At 43.7% G+C, this 23,385-nt stretch overlaps 1 protein-coding gene across 2 annotated transcripts; it reads right to left on the bottom strand.

Moving 5' to 3' along the window:
• Positions 1–2,503: 2,503 nt before the first annotated feature.
• On the bottom strand, positions 2,504–22,401 carry LOC104666541 (sulfotransferase 1C2). 2 transcript variants are annotated; one of them, XM_010368622.2, is made up of 9 exons: positions 21,969–22,177; positions 16,887–17,059; positions 16,351–16,476; positions 12,007–12,101; positions 9,995–10,030; positions 6,524–6,650; positions 5,953–6,047; positions 5,624–5,804; positions 2,504–2,867 (listed from the first exon to the last, which is right to left on the bottom strand). In XM_010368622.2, exons 2-9 carry the CDS (start codon positions 17,035–17,037, stop codon positions 2,755–2,757), a joined length of 924 nt encoding a protein of 307 aa, XP_010366924.1. In that variant the 5' UTR covers positions 17,038–17,059; positions 21,969–22,177; the 3' UTR covers positions 2,504–2,754. The 2 variants fall into 2 exon arrangements, with proteins under 2 accessions (XP_010366924.1, XP_010366933.1); XM_010368631.2 differs by lacking the exon at positions 12,007–12,101 and having other exon boundaries at positions 2,509–2,867; positions 9,995–10,092; positions 21,969–22,401.
• Positions 22,402–23,385: the final 984 nt, after the last annotated feature.

Below are 23,385 nucleotides of genomic sequence, written 5' to 3'. Positions count from 1 at the left end.
GAAGGTGAAAAGGTATGTCTTACCTGGTGACAGGCAAGAGAGAATGAGAGCCAAGTGAAAGGGGAAACCCCTTATAAAATCATCCAATCTTATTCACTATTATGAGAACAGTATGGGGAAAACCGCCTCAATGATTCAATGATCTCCCACAGGGTCCCTCCCACAACATGTGGGAATTACAGGAACTATAATTCAAGATGAAATTTGGGTAGGAACACAGCCAAACCATATCAACATTACTTCTTCATACAACAAAATTATCTTCAGTGTTAGTCATGAATAGAGACAAATAATAGTAATAGTAAAGACATGTAGTCAGTGAAACTTGTATTCAACTTTTTGTATAGACTCACATCAGTAAAAATATCAGAATGACAATTTTAATAAAACTAAAATGTCTACAAAAAGTATAAGTCAGACAATTACTAAATCATACCACTGGTGTAATGTTTTATTTTCTTGATTCATTCTTTTTTTTTTTTTTTTTTTTTTTTTTGAGACGGAGTCTCGCTGTGTCACCCAGCCTGGAGTGCAGTGGCCGGATCTCAGCTCACTGCAAGCTCCGCCTCCCGGGTTTACGCCATTCTCCTGCCTCAGCCTCCGGAGTAGCTGGGACTACAGGCGCCCGCCACCTCACCCGGCTAGTTTTTCTTATTTTTTAGTAGAGACGGGGTTTCACCGTGTTAGCCAGGATGATTTCGATCTCCCGACCTCATGATCCACCCGTCTCGGCCTCCCAAAGTGCTGAGATTACAGGCTTGAGCCACCGCGCCCGGCCTCTTGATTCATTCTTAAATTGTAAAACAAATAACACTTAGAAAAGAGTAAATTTTGTTTTTAAAGTTATTATTCAAAGTCAGTAAACTTCCTGTATGAGGACAACTTTGTACTTACTAAACAAAGGTGTGAATGTTGCTGTTCACACTCTTAAATTTTACTGTTTTAAATTCTGGATACGACTGAAAACCCCAAGTCATTTCAGAGAATGAGAGAATTGAACAAACTCAGGTGTTCTGCTTCTTTTCCTTTACAACCATTGTGCCACCATCATCTATGCCAAATCTGTTGCTTAAACAGCAATATCCAAATACTGCAGGGTTGGAGACACAGGTTATACCTGAAATGAGCTTCAAGGATTCTGAATTGTTATGAACTTAACCTTGGAAGGAAGCAGGCAGAACTACATCTGCCTGCCGGAATTACAGAGGTAGACTCTATGCCTGGGGTTTCTGAATTAATTTCCATACACAGGTGAATAAGACATGAAAACAAACAACAAAAATTTTACAATCTAGTGGGGATACAGATCACTTTTATTTATTTACATAATAAAAAGATGCTTATTTGAAGCTCACATGCTTATAGTTAAAACTCAGTAGTAACCTAGCTATTATTTAGAACTTAGGCCAATAGGAGTTTTTCTTTTCTTTTCACTTTTCTTTTCTTTTTTTTGCTTTTCTTTTCTTTTTTTTTCAGGGAGAAGTATTTTAACACTGACATTGTTTGGAATTGCCAGTGCATGGTAAAAATAAAAAGCAGTCAGTTGAGACCAGCCTGGGCAACATAGCAAGACCCAATTTCAAAAAAAAATGCCCTACGAAATCCAACAACCAGCAGTTAGAATGTTAGTTGGCTTCATTTATTCCTCTTATTGCCTGCTCCCAGGGTGAACTGCTTCTACTACCCTCAGCTATGGAATGCCACTATTTGGGACTAAAAGGGTCAAAGTTGAAAATCTGTGATTTGTCACAGTCATTTATCCATGCATTTTTTTACTCCCTCTACAAGTTCTCAAGGGCACTTGCTGTGTGCCAGGCACTGCATTAGATACTAGGAGTAAATACTGCATGAGACTGAACCCCCAAAAATTAATAATTAAGTGAGAGGTATAGATAAGAAATTGATGAGCAAATACATAACAACAGGGCTGCAACTGGGACAAATATGGGAAGCGAGGAAAAGAACACCTCATTTGGTTTAGGGTTTCCCAAAAAGGTGGCATTGAAGCCAAGACCCAATTCCCTTCATGCCTGGGAGCCATGCCCATGCTGACATTGTTGACAGCCATCCTGTCTCCACCTTTCTGCTTTCACCAGGACACAACTTAGGTTCCCAAAAGGCCACCATCATGCTTTCTGTTTCCTATATGACCTACCACTAGAACTATTAATCAGGTTTTGGTCTTCTGACATCTCCTCTGGGCACTTCCATTTTATTCCCACCCACCCATGAGGGCACTCAGGCCATGTTTCCTCAGGGCTGGCTGCACCAGGGTTGCCCTCAAAGTGTAGTGTTCCTTCTGATAGTGACCAGACAGAACTCCAGGATTGAAACCAGGCTGGAGGTGCCTGAATGGTCAGGACAGATGCCAGAAATTTTGTTATTAATATAGATATAACCTAATATTTGGACTTACACTCAAGGTAGCATGATATTATAGACTGGGAGACTAGGACACACTTTCCAGAATAATGAAGATTAAAACAATCCTTTTGTATTCAAGTCATATGTTTTACTTAGTTTATTAAGCTATCTTATATCTTACTTGGAAAGAATAGTTGGGAAAATGGGCATTAGACATGATCCCTTTTTAAAAATGAATTAGTGACACACTGTTAATCATCACAGAGATCATTTGTACTACATCATATACATTCACAATATGCTTTCAGAGATTCTTCTGGCTGGGACTGAAGGATTGAAGATAGTATTTGCACTCTTGCCATCCACCTTTTAATTGTATTTACATCTTGCTCAGAGTTCCATGCAGAAGTTTATGGAGGTTCCTTCCATCTTTTTTCTATAGATTTCATCAAACCTCTCATTCTGGGCAACAGTGAAGTGGTTTTTCCAATCCCCCACAGTTCCTAGAAAAAGGAAGCCAAGACAGGAATGTCACTCTCTGATTGAAAGATGTGGTGTCCCTGAGTAAAGTGGTGTAGTGCCCATACTGAATCTGGCCTGTCCATGTACCTGACTCACCCAACTCCCCCTTCAGTGGACACCTGTCCATGAGCAGCTCTTCAATAAGAAGCAGTTCTAGGGGACTCTGTGCAGGGGATGGACTTCTAAGTCAGCTGGACAACTAACCCAAGGCAGCTAGTGGCCTGCATGACCTGGCCCCACCTGTAGTGTATTTACCCGATGGATTACTACATAGACATAAAAGAAGGATGAACTACAGACACACAACCACATGGAGGAATCTCAAAACATTATGTTGAGCAAAAGACACCAGATACAAGAAAGTAAATACTGTGAGATTCTATTTATGTGAAGTCCAGCAACAGGCAAAATCAATCTAGAGTAATAGAAATAGGAAAAATGGTTGTCTCTAGAGGTAGACATTGACTGAAAAGGGGCACAAGAGGGAACTTTCTGGGGTGATGAAAATGTTTCATATCTTGATTGGGGTGCTGGTAGTATGGGTGTATACATTTATCAAAATGGGTTGAACCGTATACTTAAGATCTGTGCATTTTTGGTATTTTGATTATATCTCAATAAAAAACAATTTTGGAAAAACATGAATGAGATACTATTTTTCACCAAACACCAACTTAAACTAATTTTAAATAGGGGAAATACTCTTTTCCCCACCAATGCCTCTTCTAGAAAATTATGCAACAGAAATAAAAGCATCAGGAAATAATAATTTATGCACAAAGATATTTACTTTAACATTATGCATAAAAACAAACATTGAAAACAACAATAATTATAGTGTCTATCATTAAGGAAATAGTTGGATGAATTATGATGTATCCTTAGCTTGGTATAACATTGGACCAAAAAATCAATGAGGTGTATGAGTCTATATGCCTTGCCCTAGAGGGGTTTCTCATATCCTGATAAGTAAAGGTATAAAATATGACCCCATTCTGCATTTTAGGGAGCAAGCTTTCATTATGGTTACATATCTTTATGTCTGTATGAGTCTGAAGAAGTAGGGTGTATAGAAAGATGGTTATGTATGAGCCTGAAGAAGGGCACCTTGACAAATCATTACCACTGATTATCCAAAGAGAAAAGGGGTAGATTTTTTTTTGGTTTGTTTGGTTTGGTATGGAACACTGTTGTAGATTGGAAAATGCAACAACATAAATTCAAGCACATGCAAAATCAAAGAGGAAGAAGAAAAGATGTTTCAAAGTGGTGTGTATACCATGATTTCACTGTTGTGAATAAAAAATGTGTACGTTTTAAATGAGAGAGAAAGGGACTTCCATACTGTTGGTAGTTACTTCTTGGAGGTGGAGTTTTGGTGGAGAGACTTTTAAAAAATATAATTTTATATTGATTTTATTTATTTATTTATTGAGACAGGTCTCGCTCTGTTTGCCAGGCTGGAGTATAGTGGCGTGATCTTGGCTCACTGCAGCCTCTGCCTCCTGGGTTCAAGTGATTCTCCTTCCTGAGCCTCCCGAACAGCTGGGACTACGGGCGTGCACCACCATGCCCAGCTAATTTTTGTATTTTTAGTAGAGACAGGGTTTCACCATGTTGGCCAGGATGGTCTCGATCTCTTGACCTCATGATCCGCCTGCCTGGGCTTCCCAAAGTGCTGGGATTACAGGCATGAGCCACCATGCCCAGCCAATTTAATTTAGTTTTTAAGAAGAGCTGGTGTCTTGCTCTGTCACCCAGGCTGCAGTACAGTGGCAAGGTCCTAGCTCACTGCATTCTCAAACTCCTGAGCTCAAGTGATCCTCCCACCTCAGCCTCCTGAGAAGCTGGGAATACAGGGATTCATCACCACACCCAGCTAGTTAATTTTTTTTTGTAGAGATGGGGTCTTGCTGTGTTGCCCAGGCTACTTTCGAACTCCTAGCCTCAAGCAATCCTCATGCCTCAGCCTTCCAAGATGTGGGATTATGGGCATGAACCAATCTGCCCAGCCCAATTAATATTTAACAATGACATGTTTTACTTTTTAAATTAGAAAGTGATAAAGTTTTTTTCTTAAAAAATATTAGATGGGCCAATTAGAATTCCTCCTTTGGGAATTGGAACTAAGAAATACTGAGGATGAGGCAGTTCTCAAGAGTAGTTGTTGAAACTCATGAAGTAGAGCAGGTTTGGGCAAGGGTCAAGACCAAGTTATGAGCAGAAACTGAGTCATCAGAAGTTATAAAGAGGGAGAAAGTTGTGATGGGTGGAGAGACGGGAAGCTCGTCAGCAGAGGAAGCCATGCCTGATAGATACGTGAAAAGCAGCCGAGTCCTGTAAGTGGTGGAGCATTGGAGCAAAGACCCATCCCTCCTGCTGCTGATTCCTGGACCCTGAGACCCAGGGGCCCCTGGGAGGTCTGGACCAGTGGTGGCTCCTCTTCCTAGTTTTCTATGTGATTGCATTTCCTTTATTGTCCAGTGTGAATCCTCACAGTAAGCCCCTTTCATTGGGGCTGGTTTGAGGGACTCTGTTCCTTGCAACCAAATAATGGAGCAATACCCTAGAAAGCTCTCTTTTACAGCAGGATCAAATCCCTGCTTTTATTAGAAACACATATTAGGAATAGTTGAAGTGCATTGTCTTGGAATTAATAAAACTCAATATTGTATGCTAAGAGGCAGGCAGGATGTTATGAGACAATCTGAGTGTATGATAAAGAGGCCCCACACACCTTTTCTCATGAAGGAGGAAATTGACTGGTCCATGATAGATTTGGAAACTGTAGAACGATTTGTCATGGGATTTTCTTTCATTTTCTCAAACGACGTCTCCTGGACAATTTTATCTAGCACTGTTTCATCCAAGTTCTTTCCCATGAACTGCATCACCTTCCGAATTTCATGCTTTGGGTCCTGTGGCAAGGGTAACATTGGACTGGAATGGATGAGAGTATCAGAAAGAAATACTACAATTCTCTGGGATGTCCTTTGAAACAACTTTGAGTTTCTCTGCCCCTGAAGAACCACTTTAAAATGGTTCTTCTGCAGAGCCTTCACTCACCCTCTTTATGTCCTCATAGAAGAGGAAGAGAATCTGGTATCTGTCTTTCATCTCCCACCATCCTTTCACATGGTCAAACCAGGAACCCCAAACCACTGAAATAGACACAAGAAACAGAATGGTCTATATAGGCATCAGACAAAGCCTTCTGAGTTTTAGGGATTTTCCTGTGAGTTAGAGAGAGAAAACCCAAATTCTGGGTTAGATATGTCCTAAGGATTCTGATCTGTTTGGTTTTGAGGGTGATGTAGATGGGGACAGCCTTGGAGTTACTTGCCCCAACATCTTCCCTAAAGTGGCTTCCTGTCTATTATGTGCAATCACATAGGGACAAGGACACCCTTTGGAAGAGGATGACTCTAATTAAAGGCTTTGAATTAGGTGGAAGATGTTTGCTGAGGGCTGTGGGCATATACTTAGAAAGTGGCCAGCTTGCTCTGCCCAGTCCCAGTCTGTGGTAGGACACACCTGATGAGGTGCAGGCATTCTAGGGGATAAAAGGCTACCTGTGGTTCCCTAGACCCAGCCTAGCTGAAGTGAGAATGCAAGGGTATGAAGGATGTTCCTGTACCTTTTCCATTGATGAAGGTTTCAAAATATTCTTCCCAGGTACCAGGGTCAGGAAGCATGTGGTTCATCCTTTGGAAATGGTAGTAGGAAACCATACAGTCTTTGGCATTTCGAGCTACATAAAGGAACTTTAGGGTAAGAAAAGAGGTGGGTAAAAGATGGTATAAAAAGTGGACTTTCACAGAGTTCCCTTAGGCGGAGCCATCCTGTGGGTTGCTGTGCACTCTGGCTCAGTTCTGTGGTGCTGGTCTATGACTTGGCCTTGTGACCTCTCTCTTCTTTCTGTCTCTGCTTTGTCACCAGTCTGCTCTCTACTTCAAACTCAGTCCTTTTAATTAGCTAATCAATTAGGGATTGTTGAGGATTAGATTGCCCGATTGCCCCTTTGGTATCAGGAGCAAAATCTTTCTCTATAAACTATGACCTGACACGTGAACAGGAGACTTCCACAGTATCAGCGTAAACTGATGACTCCTCGCGCACTCTCCCAAAGATGCACAGAAGCTTCATGTTTAAGAGTTTGAGTCACAGAGCAAGAAAATAGCTCCTATTTTTCTCCTGGCCTCCTCAGCTTGACTGATTTCCATCTCTAATCATTTCAGCTCTGCCCCTACAAACATTCCTTCAAGTTCCACTTTGCCCACAACTTCACATCCCTCCACCCTCCCAACCTTTCATTTTACCAAATCTGACTTTTTTTTCCAGTACTCAGTTCACATTTTAACAGCACCAATCCCAAATGGGCCTCTTGACTACACATCTCAGATCTATGAGCAGCTATTTCAATGCTGTGCTTTTTCATTCGTTCGCTTTTAAGTGGTTCTCAACTGGGGATGATGGGATGGTTGTGTCCACTAGGGGACATTTGGCAATGTCTGGAGACAGTTTTGGTTTCACAACTTGGAGTGGTGGTGCTACTGGCATCCATGCAGGGGCCAAGGATGCTGTTCAACATTCTACAATACACAGAAGAGTCCCCCAGCTCCTACCCACAAGAAAGAAAAATCTGCCCCAAATGTCAGGAGTGCTGTATTAATTATGTCTTTTATATTCTGTATCTGATGCTTTGACATCCTAGGGCTTTGCTGACTCTGGAGGAACTGCCTACAACACCCCAGAGCCTACTCCCCCAACACCTCCACTGTTGGGCTCTTACACACTGGGCCACTATTCACCTGCCCTGATCACCCCAGGGTCAAATACCAGATGACTAGGCCCAGCCCCTGTGGCTGAAAGCCTGCTGCAATGGTTCAAACTGGCCAATCCCAAGCCTCCTTACCCTGTCTCATCTGTTGCTTCCCAAAGAAACCACATCAAGGCTCTTGCCCATGTCTCCTACTCACTCTCTCTGCCTCCTGACCTATCCCATTGCTTCCTTGTGAGGCTCCGTGTGACATGCCATGCCTCCCGTTCTAGGGATCTGTGAGGATACACTTTTTCCTTATGACAGTCACCACTGTACCTGTGTGTCTTGCCATGCCTGATTATATCAAGTCCCAGGCCCTTTAGAGCAAGTGCTAAGGTTGAGAAACACTGCTCCTGAAAGTGCTGACTCTATTACTGTCTACTAAGTCCTACTGCCCATCTTCTCTTCTCCAACTTACCAAGCTGCCAAGCACCAGTAAAGAAGGTTTCAAGAAATGTTGATTTAAAAAATTCCCCAAGTTTCTAAATTTTTTATCCTCAGTTTTCTTCCTCTTCATTGCTGCTTGGTAATCCTTTTATTAATCCCTCCCGTTCTCCATCTCTTGGCTTTTAGCTCTAGCCACAGGTCTGTCCTCTCTCCTCAAACCTTTACCCTCAAACCTTCCTGTCTGAGTTCACTAATTCTCTATGCAGCTGTTCTGCACTTTAACCTATGCTTGAGTTTTTAATTTCCATGATTTTATATTTTTTGTTATAGAAATTCCATTTATTCACTTAATAATTCTGTGTCTAAAAGTAGCATCTTATTTCTTTTTTATTTTTGATTCACTCTTTCATTTATTCACACAACTTGAACCTTCTTTTATTTCTACAGCTGATAATTATATTGTCTGAAGTTCCTGAGGTCTGACTTTTCCACGGGTTCTTTCTGAAGACTGTGTCTCATGGTGGCTTGTTCTTTTGTGTATTTTGTAATGTGGGATGGTGAGCTCAAGTGGGGATCCTATGGGGGGTCTGAGTTGCAGCTGTGTCCCTCCAGAGAGGACCTGGGAACACTGGCTGTGGGGACTACCTTGTGTAACTTCTCTGCCTGTAGTTTCTTGCACAATGCAAGGAGTGCAATTTTGAATTTCAAACCCTGAGAGAGGAAACCTGTGGCTACACATTCTCAAGGGAGCTGAGAGCCTAGGTCAAGGCAGAGTGGTTCCCCAAGGTCTTCCTCTGCCTCCTCCACCCATCTATTGAGGATGTAGCCCTTCATTGGTCCCAGCTTTGGCTCCTCATTCTTCTGCTTCCTTGTGCCCTGGTCTTTGACCCTGTCCCTGTGCAGCCATTAAAACTCAAGTTGTTGGATTATCCAGGTCATCAAATTTCCCCAGGAGAGTCCCAGTCTCAACTTGCCTCTCTGAGTTTCATTTCCCTCTGCAGTTTATAAACCTAGGGACTTTATTTTGATCTCAGTTATGCATTTAAAAGGAAGTTTGTGATTTTTTTAAAGCAGTAATCCTGAATGTTTTACATATAAGTGCTTCAGGGGTTCAGAATACCTAGTTTGCCATAGTTCTGGAAATGGAAGTTTTTGTCCTCTTATCCAACATTACTGAAAGGACTGAAGTCATTTGATGTGAGTCCTCCGACTTCACTCCAGCCCCCCAGAACGTATCTTTCTTAGCCCTTCTTTCCCCTTCCTTCCTGCCTTTAAGGAAACAGTGCCCCACTTTCTCACCAAGGCTGGCATCTCAGTTTGCACCCTTGACTCTACTTGCTCTACAGCTGCTTTCGTATTTACTCAGAAAGTACGTGTCTAATGCCCTCTACATGCCAGGAGCTTATTAGGCACTGCGGTGCATACAAATAAAGTCACAGAATAAATAAAACAACGAACTCAGAGTCTACCAGAGGCTGAGGTGGGGTGTCCTCAAGAGCATTGCTCTGTCTGTTCATCTGTTTACAATTTGGTGAGATCTGTAGCTCTTTTCCTCTCATTCTTCTCCTCCCTGGTCTGTTAGAGAGCCTCCCCATGGCCTGCAGCCTGGGATCACCATCTTCTCCCCTTCATTTCACAGCTACACTTACTGCACTCACTGCCTCCTCATTTCTCTAGTTTCCTCCAAATATTTAGTCTGGCTCCTGCCTTCATGTCCTATTTGAAACTGTTCAGGTGAATGTCCTGCTAAGTGTTGAACTTTACTTTTTCTCTTTGCTGGTAAGCATCAGAGACAGTGGAGAGGCAAAGGTGACGACGAATGTTCTGCGTTGGGGTCTGCAGGACTCACTTTGGTTGGCTTACTCTCCCTTCTGTCACAGGGAGCTGTTGATATCTTACCTTGCAGTTGTTTTCCCAGAAAGATGGCGGCAGCAGCTGAGTGGAAAGGTGAGTCTTTAGTATCCGTGGAGAGGGCATTGCTTTGGCTTTTTCCACACCTTTAAAATAGTTCAAGAGGAAACATCTGTGTAGTACAAGCACTACCCGGGGACCTCATGATCCCGGCTCTGTCCAGGATATCCCATCACCCACCTATCTTTCTGCTAGTCTCTTGACTTTCTTTTGGGATTGTACAATGGGATTATTGATATAATTTTCATTTTAGTGGAATCACACAGCTTGAATCCTGGATGGGGCCTTAGAGTTAATTTACTCTGTCACTTTGAGGATGAAGCTGAGAAAGGGCAGGTGATGTCTTGCTGAGGCACAGTCAGCCAGGACCAGACAGCAGAGGCCTCCCTCACCTTCCTGCCAGCCAGAGATGACCCCCACGTGCCTGCAGCAGGCTGTCTCATGTACCTGGCCTGTTTGCAGTCACTTGTTTCATTTCTAAAAACATATATACTTGCTGGCCTGTGAGTCATGATTTCTACTCTCTCATTTAAAAGCCTTAATGAGCACTTTGTGCAATCATTGTGTTAAGCTGAGGTTAGGGGGAAAAGGCAACAAAGACGAGAAAAACACAGACCTTCTCCCTAAGGAGCTTCCACTCTGGTATGGGAATCAGAGGCTCATGCAAATCATGTCAGAGGAGCTGGGTCAAGTTAGTGCTGAGGATCTCCTTCCTCTTTAAGACCGAATAATGTTCCGTTGTATGTGTATCCACATCTTGTTTATCAATTCATCCATCGGTGGCCACTTGGCTTGTTTCCACCTTTGGGCTATTGTGAATAATGTTATTTTGAATGTGGGTGTACAGGTATCTGTTTGAGACCATGTTTTTATTTCTTTGGGATATATGCCCAGAAGTGGAATTGCTGGATCATGTAGTCATGGTAATTTTTGTTAAATAAAAAAGTGTTTGGGCGCTAAAAAGAAAAGTTGGAAAACCACCTTTAGCTGTTTTTGAAGTCTGTATTCCTTAGAAGACCTGCAAAGCTGTCCTGCCTCTAGTCTCTTTCCTCAGCTCCACCTCTATGCCAGCTCACACTTGGTCCTTTCACGTGCCCTGGTCCTGCTGCCCCAGGCTCCTGTGCCTCCCTCCAACCCTCATCTCTACACATCTGGTCCTGCTGCCCCAGGCTCCTGTGCCTCCCTCCAGCCCTCATCTCTACACATCTGGTCAGTCCTGCTCACTCTTCAAGGGTCTCTCCAGTACTTTCAGTGCTGGTGACATGGTGGCCTGAACATTATGAAGATCTTTCCTGTTAATCACACACCTGCAGATTCTGATTAAAACACCAAACACTCATTTAAGTGCAGAATCAGGCTCATAAGAAAATAAGGGGAGCCTCCAGGGACCAAAGTGAAGAGCTGCAAGATGGAGAAGTGGGCAAAGGCTTTGATGACAGCTGCCCAGAGTGGGTTCACCCACCGGACACCCAGTCCTCAGTTCAGTGACCCCTGCTCAGGGAGGAGGCTGGTAGGCCTGGGATTTAATGAGGCACAGATTAGGAACAGAGACCCATGCATTGGCAGGAGAAACTCAAATGCCTGCTACCTCAGTGAAAGGTGAGAGAGAAAAACAGCACCTAATCACAAAGAGAGGTAAAGTAATTTCCTTGCCTCACCTCTGGGTGCAGAAAAAGAGGCTTTCTTGAGAACTCATAACCACAATCCTGTTTACATACTACATGCATGGATATGAAATCATACTACCTGCTTGGACCAGAAGTTAACTTAAACTATTGTAGACTGGAAATATTCCAATGTAGGTGTGAGATCAAGAGAGGGAGAAAAGAGCTTTTTATACAAAATTACAAAACAAATGAGGGAAAAGCCTTATGAACAAGAGCCAGAAAAAAACAGGTGGAAGAACTAAACGCTTATTGACCTCCGTTATTGGGTACCTAATAGAGAATATAAATAACTATGTTTAAAATATGCAAAGAAGACCAGGTGCAGTGGCTCACGTCTGTAATTTTGGCGCTTTGGGAGGTTGAGGCAGGTGGATTGCTTGAGCTCAGGAGTTCGAGACCAACCTGGGCAACATGGTGAAATCCTGTCTCTTAAAAAAAAGAAATACCAAAATTAGCTGGGCACTGTGATACACACCTGTAGTCCCAGCTACTTACTCAGGAGGCTGAGATCGGAGGATTGTTTGAGCTCGAGAGATTGAGGCTGCAGTGAGCTGTGATTGCACGACTGCACTCTAGCCTGGATGACAGAGTAAGACCCTGTCTCAAAAAAAAGTGCAGAGGAATGCAAGAGAAAGTTGAAAACATGATCAAAGAAACAAGAGACTACTAAAAAGACTGGGAAGATTTATAAAGTGTTTGGACATGAAAACCTACAATGAGTAGGGTTAAATAGCAGAACATACATAGCTGAAAAGAAAAACAGTAGCAGAGCTAAAGAAGCACAATGTAGAGAAACACAGAGATGAAAACCATAAGAAACCTTAGCAGACATAGAGGACAGAAGGGAAGGTTATGGGTGGAGTTGGACTGTCAGTCCCAAGCTGGGGAGCAAATTCAGGGAATCTGCCAGAAAGTGAGATCTGCAGGCCAGTTGATTTCCTTCCTGGTACTCGTGGCTCTTCTCTTTCCTGTTACACCTGATTTAATGCCCTGTGGGCAGTAACCACTTAATGCCTAAAAGAGACCCAGTCTTCTAATTGGGAAATCTGTACTCAGTCATTATGGTCCTCTGATGGCTCACAGTCATCCTTCCTGCCTATGACAAGTAAGAAGGCCTGCTCCTACTCCATGATCCAGCCCTGTTGGTGGACTCAGCCCAGCTCCAGCTCCAAATTTTTCTGCCAAAAAACCCCTACAGGAGAGAGATACTCTCTCCTGTGGAGCTGGGGCTTTACATAAAGCGGTTGACCAGTGTTTTCTTTTACGAACATAGGTACATTGTACATTCTGTCCCACCACACCCTTGCCCCACCTCTCTCTCATCAGTGATTCAGAAAAGCCCCATGGGGTTGCCTCACCCACCAGGAACACCATGATGGTTGCTCAGACTCAGGGTGGAGAAGCACAGCATGGAGAGTGTGCATGACACAGCCCAGGCTGCAGGGCCCATTCCCAAGCCCACTAGCAGGGAAGAAGGGGGCAAACGAGGTCATTTTTGGCCTTCATCAGCTGCACTAAGATTTTAGCCTTGGGATTTGAGCCAAATTGCATGTGACTGTGTGGGATAAATCAGTTCAGCTAATACTGTAGAAACAGCCCCATGGGAGTACAAAGTCAAACAGAACTTGTTTCTTGCCATTAGAGTTTGTGGTCTGGCAGGAGACAGAGGCAGAAAATTAGTAATGACAGCAGTTTATCATTTCAGGTCTCACCTCCAGAAACTGTTCTTTGGCCATGTTCCCCTCACCCTGCCAATAGCGCTTCATGCTTGTTGTTACATCATCTGCATTGGTTTCTTCCATGGGACCATAACTTATTGAGGGCAAGTAGGTGTGAAGTCTTATGAGCAGCACAGGCCCTTGAGCATAGATGTTTGCTGAAATGGAGTGGATCATTCCTAGATTTCACCTATATACAGTTCACACACATGCATGCATGCACACACATGCACACAGGTCTTTTCAAAGTCTTTCCAAACCAATTCTTTGTGGGTCACAGATGTAATCCCTTTTGTCACAGAATGTCTATGAGGCTAGGAGTTGATGGAGGAGTGGAAGGGGGGCCTGGAAGGGAGACTGACCATGTAGAGCACAAGCTTGTCCATTGTCCAGTAGTGCCTGACCACTCCAGAATGCTCCAAGGGTGGTTGAGACCTTTGGCCAACAGCCATGAGTCTATGTCAGCACCTGGTCTCCTCCCAGTGGTGCTCCTCACCTTGGCTGGCAGGGATTATCTGCTCTGAAAGAAAACCACTGGCTGGGCGCTGTGGCTCACGCCTATAATCTCAGTGCTTTGGGAGGCTGAGGTGGGTGGACCACAAGGTTAGGAGTTCGAGACCAGCCTGGCCAACATGGTGAAACCCCCCCCCCGACTCTACTAAAAATACCAAAAATTAGCCAGGCGCGCTGGCAGGTGCCTGTAATTCTAGCTACTCAGGAGGCTGAGGCAGGAGAATTGCTTGAACCCAAGAGGCAGAGGTTGCAGTGAGCCGAGACCACGCCATTGCACTCCAGCCTGGGCAATTGAGCCAGACTTCGTCTCAAACAAACAAACAAACAACCACTGCACAGCTGAGTCTCCAGCCAGCATTCAGCTGTCTGTGGCCCGGCAGATCATAAAGGCTGAGACTGTTTGTTACTCTCACACAGGGCACCCTCATTCATAAAGAGGCCAGGGTTCCTCTGTAGAACATGCCAAACTGGCTGTTTGATTACCATTCTTTCTCCAGATTATATAGCTCTATCCTGGTTTTTATACTGATTTAGTGATTGAACACTCTGCTCTCTACTGCTAAGAATACTTCATTAGAAATCTTGCTTAGGCCTCTCCTCTTTCTTTAATCTCTCACACTGTCAGAGGTAAGACACTGGGCAGCAGCAGGGGCAGGAGGTAGAACAAAGATCAAAAGCTGTTCTTGGGCTGGGTCTGGTGGCTCATGTTTTTGATCCCAGTGGCTTGGAAGGCCAAGGCAGGAGGATTGCTTGAAGCCAGGTGTTTGAGACCAATCTAGGAAACATAATGAAACCCTATCTCTACAAACAATTAAAAAATTTGCCAGGTGTGGCAGTGTTCACCTGTAGTCCCAGCTACTCAGGAGTCTGAGGTAGGAAGATTGCCTAAGCCCAGGAGTTCCAGGTTGCAGTGACCTATGATGGCACCACTGTACTCCGGTCTGGGTGACAGAGCTAGCCTCCTTCTTTAAATAAACAAAAAATGCTGATCTTAGATAATTAGGGAACACATGCGGTCATGGGGCCTAGAGAGATGGTTAGTAAAGATACCTAACACATAGATAGTATCCTCTGAGTGTCAGGCAATGCTTCAGGCTTTTTACCTGTATTGGATTTGTTAATGCTCACAACTCTTTGAGATAGGCCTTGATTCTATCCACACTTTGCAGCTAAGGAAACTGTAACACGGAGAGGTGATGTAAACATTGTGAGGTGAGTGACAGAGTCAAGATTCAAACGTCGTGAGGTGAGTGATGGAGTCAGGATTTAAACTCTGGTAGTCCTTAACTATTATACCATCCTGCTGCTCAAGGAGCAGAAGACCAGACACACACAAAACAGCAGGCCCTGATGGCACATGGAGTGAGACCGTGGTTAAGCAGGCAGAGTCTGGCCTGTTTATGGGGTCAGAGTCCCACAGGTAGTTCAGAGCAGGGCACTGGGTTACAAAGCCAGTGGTTACCTACCTAGTGACCATTCTTTCCTCTTTGAGAGCCAGAGGAGCCACAGGGGCTGGATGGTAGGATCATTGGGGAGAGCAAAATCCTTTAAGGCTATTCTGACTTGGAGACACCTCCTTGTACAGGTTACAAGTGTCTTGTATGCATCAGGTCGGGGACTTTCTATCTCAGGACATTTTTAGGGACTTATCGGACCTCTGTCTACAGTTGCCCAAGTCTAGACTTCATGCTAGAGCTGCATTGACTACATTTTCATAGCTTCAGCTACTGTGCTTCCAGTTTTCTATCACCTGGATCTCTGCAGTGCTGCAACTTAGGGAAGTAGGCCTTCCTCCTATCCTTATTTTGCAAAATAGTTCCAGCAGCTCTAGCTACCTGAAATATAGCCTTCTGGTTATATTTTTTAGCTTCCTTTATTTTTTGATGTGAAGAGAAACACTTCCAGATTGAGCATTACCTGAAAAGTCTTCTCTGTTGAATAGAAATAGTTGGTTCCAAATGCAATGGGGTGTGTGTTTGTGTGTTTGTGTGTGTGAATTATTGATTCTTGGATACTCTCCTGGCTGCACTGGGCTTTATCAGGTTGGGGTACAGAGAGAAGAAGAAATAAATGGCTTACAGTTTCTCACATCTTCAGTATGTCCTACAGTTGCACATGATCAGAGGGAGGGCTTAAGAAGAAAATAAGGCAGAATCTGACCCTAGCGCACACCCTTTTCACTTGGTGATTCACTTTTGGCAAAAAATCTTAAATAATATGTAGACAGAAGATGAGAGGAAGATAAAAGGAAGAAACATATGACAGTGAAAATGAGAGAGAAAGAGAAGAGTAAGGAGAGAGGGAGGGAGAGAGAGAAGAGGAAGGACAGAGGGGGCAGAGAGAGAGAGAGAGAGAGAGGAGAGAAGAGAAAAGTGAGAAAAGACAGGGGAAAACAGAAGAGAGAGTGAAAGAAAGCAGGAAGAAAGAAAGAGGGAGGTGCTCTCACCAGAAGGTTGGGGTGGCCGAGCCCACTCAATGAATGGATGGCGGTGTTGGATGATGGCTCGCTGGCACTTCTCCACGTCCCCATTCTGTTCAATCATATCCACAATTTCCTGAATCCACGTTGTCCCTGAGGCTCAGAAAGGAAGGGTGAGAAGGAGAAACCTGCTGGACAATCTTCCCTGAAGAGTCCCGAGTAAACAAAGGGGATGTAGAGCTTGGTGTTTGCATCAACCTCCCCTCGAGTCAGGATCCTGTTAGCCATGAGTGATGGAAGTCCATGAGGGATGGACTTTGGATCTCTGTAGGGAGTGGAGCAGCACAGGCAAGGCTCCCCCAGCCCAGGACCAGTGCATGGCAGAGCACAGCAGCTTTCCTGGAAAACCCAGGGATATCAGGCATCCTGCATGAGTCCTGAGCTCTGAACCCCACTGTGGAACAATAAGAAGGAGCAGGTTCCTATCAAGGGGAAATCTAACTTAAGTGACAAGCCGTTGCTGGCTCAGCAGGTCTTTGCTGTCCCTCCTGCCCTATAGTCACCTGCTTTAGGGTAGGTGCAGATGAGGAGATCATCTGGTTTGGCCTCGAAGCTCTGGATTTGGCTCCAGTTGTCCACAGTTGCAGGCTGCAGGAGGGTCCCCTCCACCTCTTTCAGTTTTATCTGTTTCCCCAACTCTGAGGTCAGGGCCATGGTGTCTCAGCGTTGGGGGTCCCTATGGGAAAAGAATAGAGGAGATTTTTAAAGAAGTTGTGGTAAAATACACTTAATACAAAATTGATCATTTTAACTGTCTTTAGGTGTACAGTTCAGAGGCATTAAGTACATTCACATTGTTGTGCAATCATTATAACCATCCTTTTCTGGAATTTTTTTCATCTTCCCAGACAGAAACTCTGTATCCATTAAACAATAACTTCCCATTCCCCCTCCCTCAGCTCCTGGCAACCACCGTTTTACTCTATTTCTCTATGGACTCTATATACCTTATTTAGGTGGAAGTCACATAATATCTGTCCTTTTGTGAATGTCTTATTAATTAAGCTTAATCTTATGCTTAATTGAAAACTTGATCTAAAGCTTAACCTCTTCAAGGTTCATCTGTGTTATAGCATGTGATAGGATTTCCTTGCTTAGTTCACTGTAGGTATATACCATTTTTATTTTTTGAGACAGAGTCTCACTCTGTTGCCCAGGCTGGAGTGCAATGGCATGATCTTGGCTCACTGCAACCTCCACCTCCAGGGTTCAAGCGATTCTCATGCCTCAGCCTCCTGAGTGGCTGGGATTATAGGTGCCCACCACCATATCTGGCTAATTTTTATAATTTTAGTAGAGACAGAGTTTTGCCATGTTGGCCAGGCTGGTCGTGAACTTCTGACTTCAAGTGTGATCCACCCACCTTGACTTCCCAAAGTGCTGGGATTACAGGCATGAGCCACCATGCCCAGCCTATATTCTGTTTATCCGTTCATCTATTGATGGAAACTTTTGGCTGTCGTGAATTAGGTCTCTGTGAACATCGATGTACAAATATCTCTTTGAATTATTGCTTTCAATTCTTTTTGGTATATACTCAGAAGCGAGATTGCTAGATCATCTGGTAATTCTATGTTTAATATTTTGAGAAAATGTTACAGCATCTTCCACAGCAGCTGCACCATTTTACATTTTTACAAGCAGTGCATAAGTGTTCCAGTTTTTCCAAGTTGTCATTAACACTTGTTGTTTCCTGTGTTGTTTGTTTGTTTGTTTGTTTTTGATAATAGCCATCCTAATGGGTGTAGGGTGATAAATAGCTCATTGGGGTTTTGATTCGCATTTCTCTAATGATTAATGATGTTGAGCATCTTCTCATGTGCTTATTGGCCATTTGTAGGAGAAATATCTCCTTTGCCCAGTTTTGCATTGTGTGTGTGTGTGTGTGTGTGTGTGTGTGTGTGTGTGTGTGATTTTGTCATTGTTATATTGAGGGAAGACTTTTAAATGCACCAAAAGGAGAAAGCTGAAGAAGTAAGCCACTATTACTTAAGGATAACTGGCTACTGGGGTTCCAGAAGACATTTATTACTACTACTACTAATGAAATAGTAGTTAAAAGCTAACATTTATCAAACACTTCAATTTACCATCTCTGGGCTGAGTGCCTTGTATACATTAATTTATTTTAACTTTTGCTGAATATGAATGATAGAACTTCAGAACTGAAAGGGTCCTTACAGAAAATGTAACAGTACATGCTTGCTAGAGGTTGAATAAAATAATCTGGCCCAGCTGCTTCATGGAATAGATGAGAACACCAGGTGCCCAGATTAGCGAGGCCAGTTTTCATGGTGGCTTCTGCTTCCAGATTGAGCTGAGCCCTTTAAGATGAAGACAATTTTCGGAAAATGAAAGACAAATTATTTCTGAAAAATTTCAAATATGAGAAGCAGCTGTATTTATAATACATCAAAGAAGGTGGAGTTTGGACAATACTCCTGAGATTACGGTGTGATCAAATTCAGAAGAGGAGGGATAAGAACAAACATTTCTTGCAGGCCTTCTATATTAGGTCCTTCATGGACTTTTCTTTTTCTCTCTTAATTCATATGACAATTTTATTAGGAAGGAATGATTATCACCCTCATAAATGTGAGGAAGCTGAGAGTTACATGATCCATAACTTGCCCAGGATCACAGCCAACATCTGTATACAAATCCTATGTTCCTTCTTTAAAAATTGCCTCTTGTTTTTTTATTGTGAATTTAAAGGTATACATTGCAGAAAATTTGGAAACAGTTCAAATGTACAAGGAAAACATCTATCACACAGAGTTGTATTTCTGTCTTTTTCAAATGTATATTGTTGTAGGCAGAATAATGGCCCTACAGATGTCCACGTCCTAATTCCTAATATATTACATTGTGTGGCAAAGGGCTTTGCATGTGGAATTTAGGTTAAGAAGCTTAAGGAGGGCCGGGTGTGGTGGCTCACGCCTGTAATCCCAGCACTTTGGGAGGCTAAGGCAGGCAGATCACGAGGTCAGGAGATCAAGACCATCCTGGCTAACATGGTGAAACCCCGTCGCTACTAAAAATACAAAAAAAAAAAAAAAAAAAAAAAAAAAAATTAGCTGGGCGTGGTGGCAGATGCCTGTAGTCCCAGCTACTTGGGAGGCTGAGGCAGGAGAATGGCATGAACCCGGGAGGTGTAGGTTGCACTCCAGCCTGGGCGACAGAGCGAGATTCCATCTCAAAAAAAAAAAAAAAAAAAGAGAAGAACCTTAAGGCCATGAGCACGTCCTGTATTATCCAGGTGCGCCTAATGTGACCACAAGGGCACTTAAAAGTGGGCAAGGGTGCAGAGGAGCCAGTCAGAGAGTCATGTGGCAGAAGAAGTGACTGGAGAGTTTGGAAGCATGAGAAGGACTCAACTTGCCATTGATGTCTTAGAGACAAAGGGGAACACAAGACAAAGCATAGCCTCCAGAGGCTGAGAATGAACCTCAATCAACAGGCAAATGGGACCTCTGTCCTACAGCCACATGAATCTGAATTCTGCCAACAACCAGAATGAGCTTGGAAGGGATTCTTCTTCAGAGCCTCCAGAAGGGAACACAACCCTGCCAACACCTTGATTTTACCCAGAGACACCTGTTTGGACTTCTGACTTACAGAGGTGTGACTTACAGAGGTGTGAGATAATAAACTTGTGTTGTTTTAAGCTGCTAAATTTTTGATAATTTGTTATGGCAGTCATAGTTATAGAAAACTATGTATACATAGTTATGAACAAAAAGTATACATATATATAAATGTAAAATTACAAAATTGTATACTTTTTGGATACTGCTGTGGTTTGGATGTGGTTAGTCCCCACCAACACTCTCTGTTGAGGTTTAACTGCCAGTATGGCAGTGCTGGGAGATGGGGTCTCGTGAGAGGTGTTTGGGCCTTAAGGGTGGATTCCACATGAGCAGATTAATGCCATCTCCCAGAAGTGGGTGAGTTTGGTCCCTTTGCACATATGCTCGGTTGCCTTTCTATTTCTTCACCATGTCTTGATGCAGCATGGCTCTCACCAGAAGTTGAGCAGATGCCAGCACCATGCTCTTGGACTTTTCAGCCACCAGAATCATGATTCAAAATAAGCCTCAAAATAAACTTATATTTATTCAAAATAAACCTCTTATAATTACCCAGCTTCAGGTATTTGGTTATAGCAACACAAAATGGTCTAAGACGGATGTTATCATGGTTTGAATTGTGTCTCTCTAAGTTCGTATGTTGAAGTCTTAATCCATAGTATGTTTGCATGTGGCTGTATTTGGAGATAATGTCTTTGAGGAGGTGATTAAGTTAAAATGAGGCCACTAGGATGAGACTCATTCCAATTTGGTATCCTTGTAATGAGAGGAGATTAGGACACACAAGGCAACACCAGGGATGTGTGCACATAGAGGAAAGACCATGTAAGGACACAGTGAGAAGGTTCTTCTTAGGGTGGGGGTGAGGGAAATGGTGAGTCCAGTTCTGGGGTTGAGTCGGATATATTTGTGGGACTTCCCAATGTACACCTGTAGGCAGGTGTACATGTGAGCTTAGGGCTCTGGCCTGGAAATAATGTCTTGAGAATCATTCATGTAACACATTGACCAACTCTGTGGTAGGCGTTGTGCTCTGGGCAGGTAGCTGATGACCAAGGGCGTGGGCATGGCTGTGAGTGTGTGCAGAAGGGCACCTGCTGCTGAGGACCAGGGCAGTTAAGGGCTTGGCTGTCCAGTGTACTATGGATCCCACTGTATTGCTCTTGTTGGAGGCTTGCACGGGGAGTGATAGAAGCTGGCTAAAGCTGGGAGAAGGAGATGCAGCAAGAGATTGGGGCAGCTGGGTAGTGCAGTGGGAGCAGAGGGATCTGCCAGTTCCCACAGGAGAAGTCCCAAGTCCTTCTCACCCTCCCCAAGCCCCTCATTGCTGGGCCACATCAGCATATGGTTCCTGCCCTTGAAGAGTCAGGCATTTAGACACACACATTTTCCCTTGAGCAGCCAGCAGGAACCTTTTCATCCTATCAGGTCAGATCACTGTGGCCTCCTTTTTGAAGGCATCTCTGACTCTGTAAACAGAAGTAATCACTCCTTTCCATGGGATCTTATAGTATTTTGTGTGCAAAATTTTATAGTTCTTATTCCATGTCCTATAGTTACTTGCTTGTAAGTCTAGACCTCTGGAGCACAGGATCTGGTTCAGTCCCCTTGCAGGCCCAGCATTTGTCTTAGTCAATGACTGGCATAAGAGAAGGACTCTCATGGAAGAAGAAATAGTCTTGGCCAGAGAAGTTGAGCTGGCCCTGGAGGAGGATGGGACAGGGAGGGTATCTGGGAAAAGATCAGGGTGGAAGACAGAGATAGTATTATAGGGGAGAGAGCCTTTGGAGGTGATTGCCTGGGGTCCTGAATCTAGATCTGAAATTTTAGGCTGGAGGCTGTTGGTTACAAAGCTCTTTTATATTATTTTATCAGATTCTTAGGATCTTTTCTGGTTTGAGTAAATGCATCTATAAAGTCACACCTATATGGCTAAAGGTTAAAAAAATCAATTAACGAGTTAGGTACAGAATTTCTTTTAAGCTGTATTCTTACCTTCAAGTTCCAGCTGAAAGTCAGCAGCTCAAAGGCCCACTCAAGGGTCAGTGGACACGGAAAGGACTTTCACAGGAAGCAGACGGCAGTTGCAGAGGCTCAAATTACTACTGTGTCAGAGTTACAGGGGCGCTCAGCAGGTAGCCAGCACTTTGGGAGGCTCTCAGCTTCACTGTGGAAAGTTGAATCTTTTACTGGAAGAATCCAGATTGAACAGAAACAAACCCTGTGGCCTGGCCCTGGGAGGGAGAACTTCTCGCTGTACCATGATCACTCATGTGACCCTGACTGCTGTGCAAATATCATCTCCCTCTAGTGCACAAGAACTGAGGGCACACTCTGCTCCTCCCCTTGATCTCCACCTCGAGTTTTTCACATCTCTCCTGGCCCTCAGCTGCTCTGACCCCTCCCTCCTCCTGCTGGTCTAGAAGCTTAAACAGGTAGAGGCTGGGGGGGAATGGAAAGCTGGCTCTAGGACCAGCTGCATCAGGCTTCAGATAGGCTCCTGCTTATTTGGTGAACTCCCTTTTCCTCCCTCCTTAGCCTGAGATTTACTTTCTGCATCTGTGAAGTGTGGGTAATACTGCCTGTCTTCAATCCATGCTTTAGGATTGAAAGCAACAATGTTAATGGACACACTTTGCATAGCACATAGTAAGTGCTTAAAACTCCTGGTTCTTCTTTCCTTTCTTCCCAAACTGTGTTCATCCGCACCGAAATGCAGAGAGGATAGAACAAAAGTCTAGAGCTTAGATGTGTACATATTTATACCTTGCCATATTGTATAAAAGGTATACTTTTGAAGAGGCAAATTATATTCCATGGTGTCTTTGGTTACCTAGGAAATTAAATGGATCAGGTGTTAATGATCTCTGAGCTGCTACTCTTCTGCCAGCACCAACCTTGTATCTACCCCAGTGCTTTCCTTTCTGGAATTGAAGCATAATTCTGCACCCCATCTGCCCTTCTTGCCAAAGCTTTCCTTGTCTTGTTTGACCCTGTACCTCATAATGCTTTTTGCCAACACTTCTTGTTCCTCCTCGTTTCCAATTTATTTTTTTTAATAAATTGAACTTCATTTTTCTACTTCTGCTGTCTTCCCAGTTCCACTTATCCCAATGCTGTCAATTTTCAGCCCCATAGGGCTGATTCACAGTTCTTAGTGCAACCTCATTTTCTCTGCAGTTAAACTCCCTAAGTCTGCTAAGGTGTCTGCCAGTATCGGTGCCACACTGCGCTGCATGCTGCATCTCCCTGCCTTTGCCGTCTGCGTGGGCCACAGTCTTTACAATTTGCAGTTAGTAACCACTGCTAGTATCTGCTTCCTCCGCATTTGTGGCAGATGAACTGGGATGTTGCACAATCTTCTAGCAGTCTCCTTCTTTCTCATCTCTTCCCTACTAGTCTCTCATATTTT

The sequence above is a fragment of the Rhinopithecus roxellana genome, chromosome 17 (assembly GCF_007565055.1).
Source record: "Rhinopithecus roxellana isolate Shanxi Qingling chromosome 17, ASM756505v1, whole genome shotgun sequence".
Classification (NCBI taxonomy): Eukaryota; Metazoa; Chordata; class Mammalia; order Primates; family Cercopithecidae; genus Rhinopithecus; species Rhinopithecus roxellana.
This window is presented reverse-complemented; position numbering and strand designations above follow the sequence as displayed.

Bases quoted from the DNA above. Each gene is read 5' to 3' on its own strand.
- LOC104666541 (XM_010368622.2), bottom strand. From the start codon at position 17,037: ATGGCCCTGACCTCAGAGTTGGGGAAACAGATAAAACTGAAAGAGGTG. The intron at 6,048-6,523 runs GTACAGGAACAT...TGTCTATTTCAG, and splicing joins AACCTTCATCAATGGAAAAG to TGGTTTGGGGTTCCTGGTTT. The intron at 5,805-5,952 runs GTGAGTGAAGGC...CCCTTGCCACAG, and splicing joins TCTATGAGGACATAAAGAGG to GACCCAAAGCATGAAATTCG.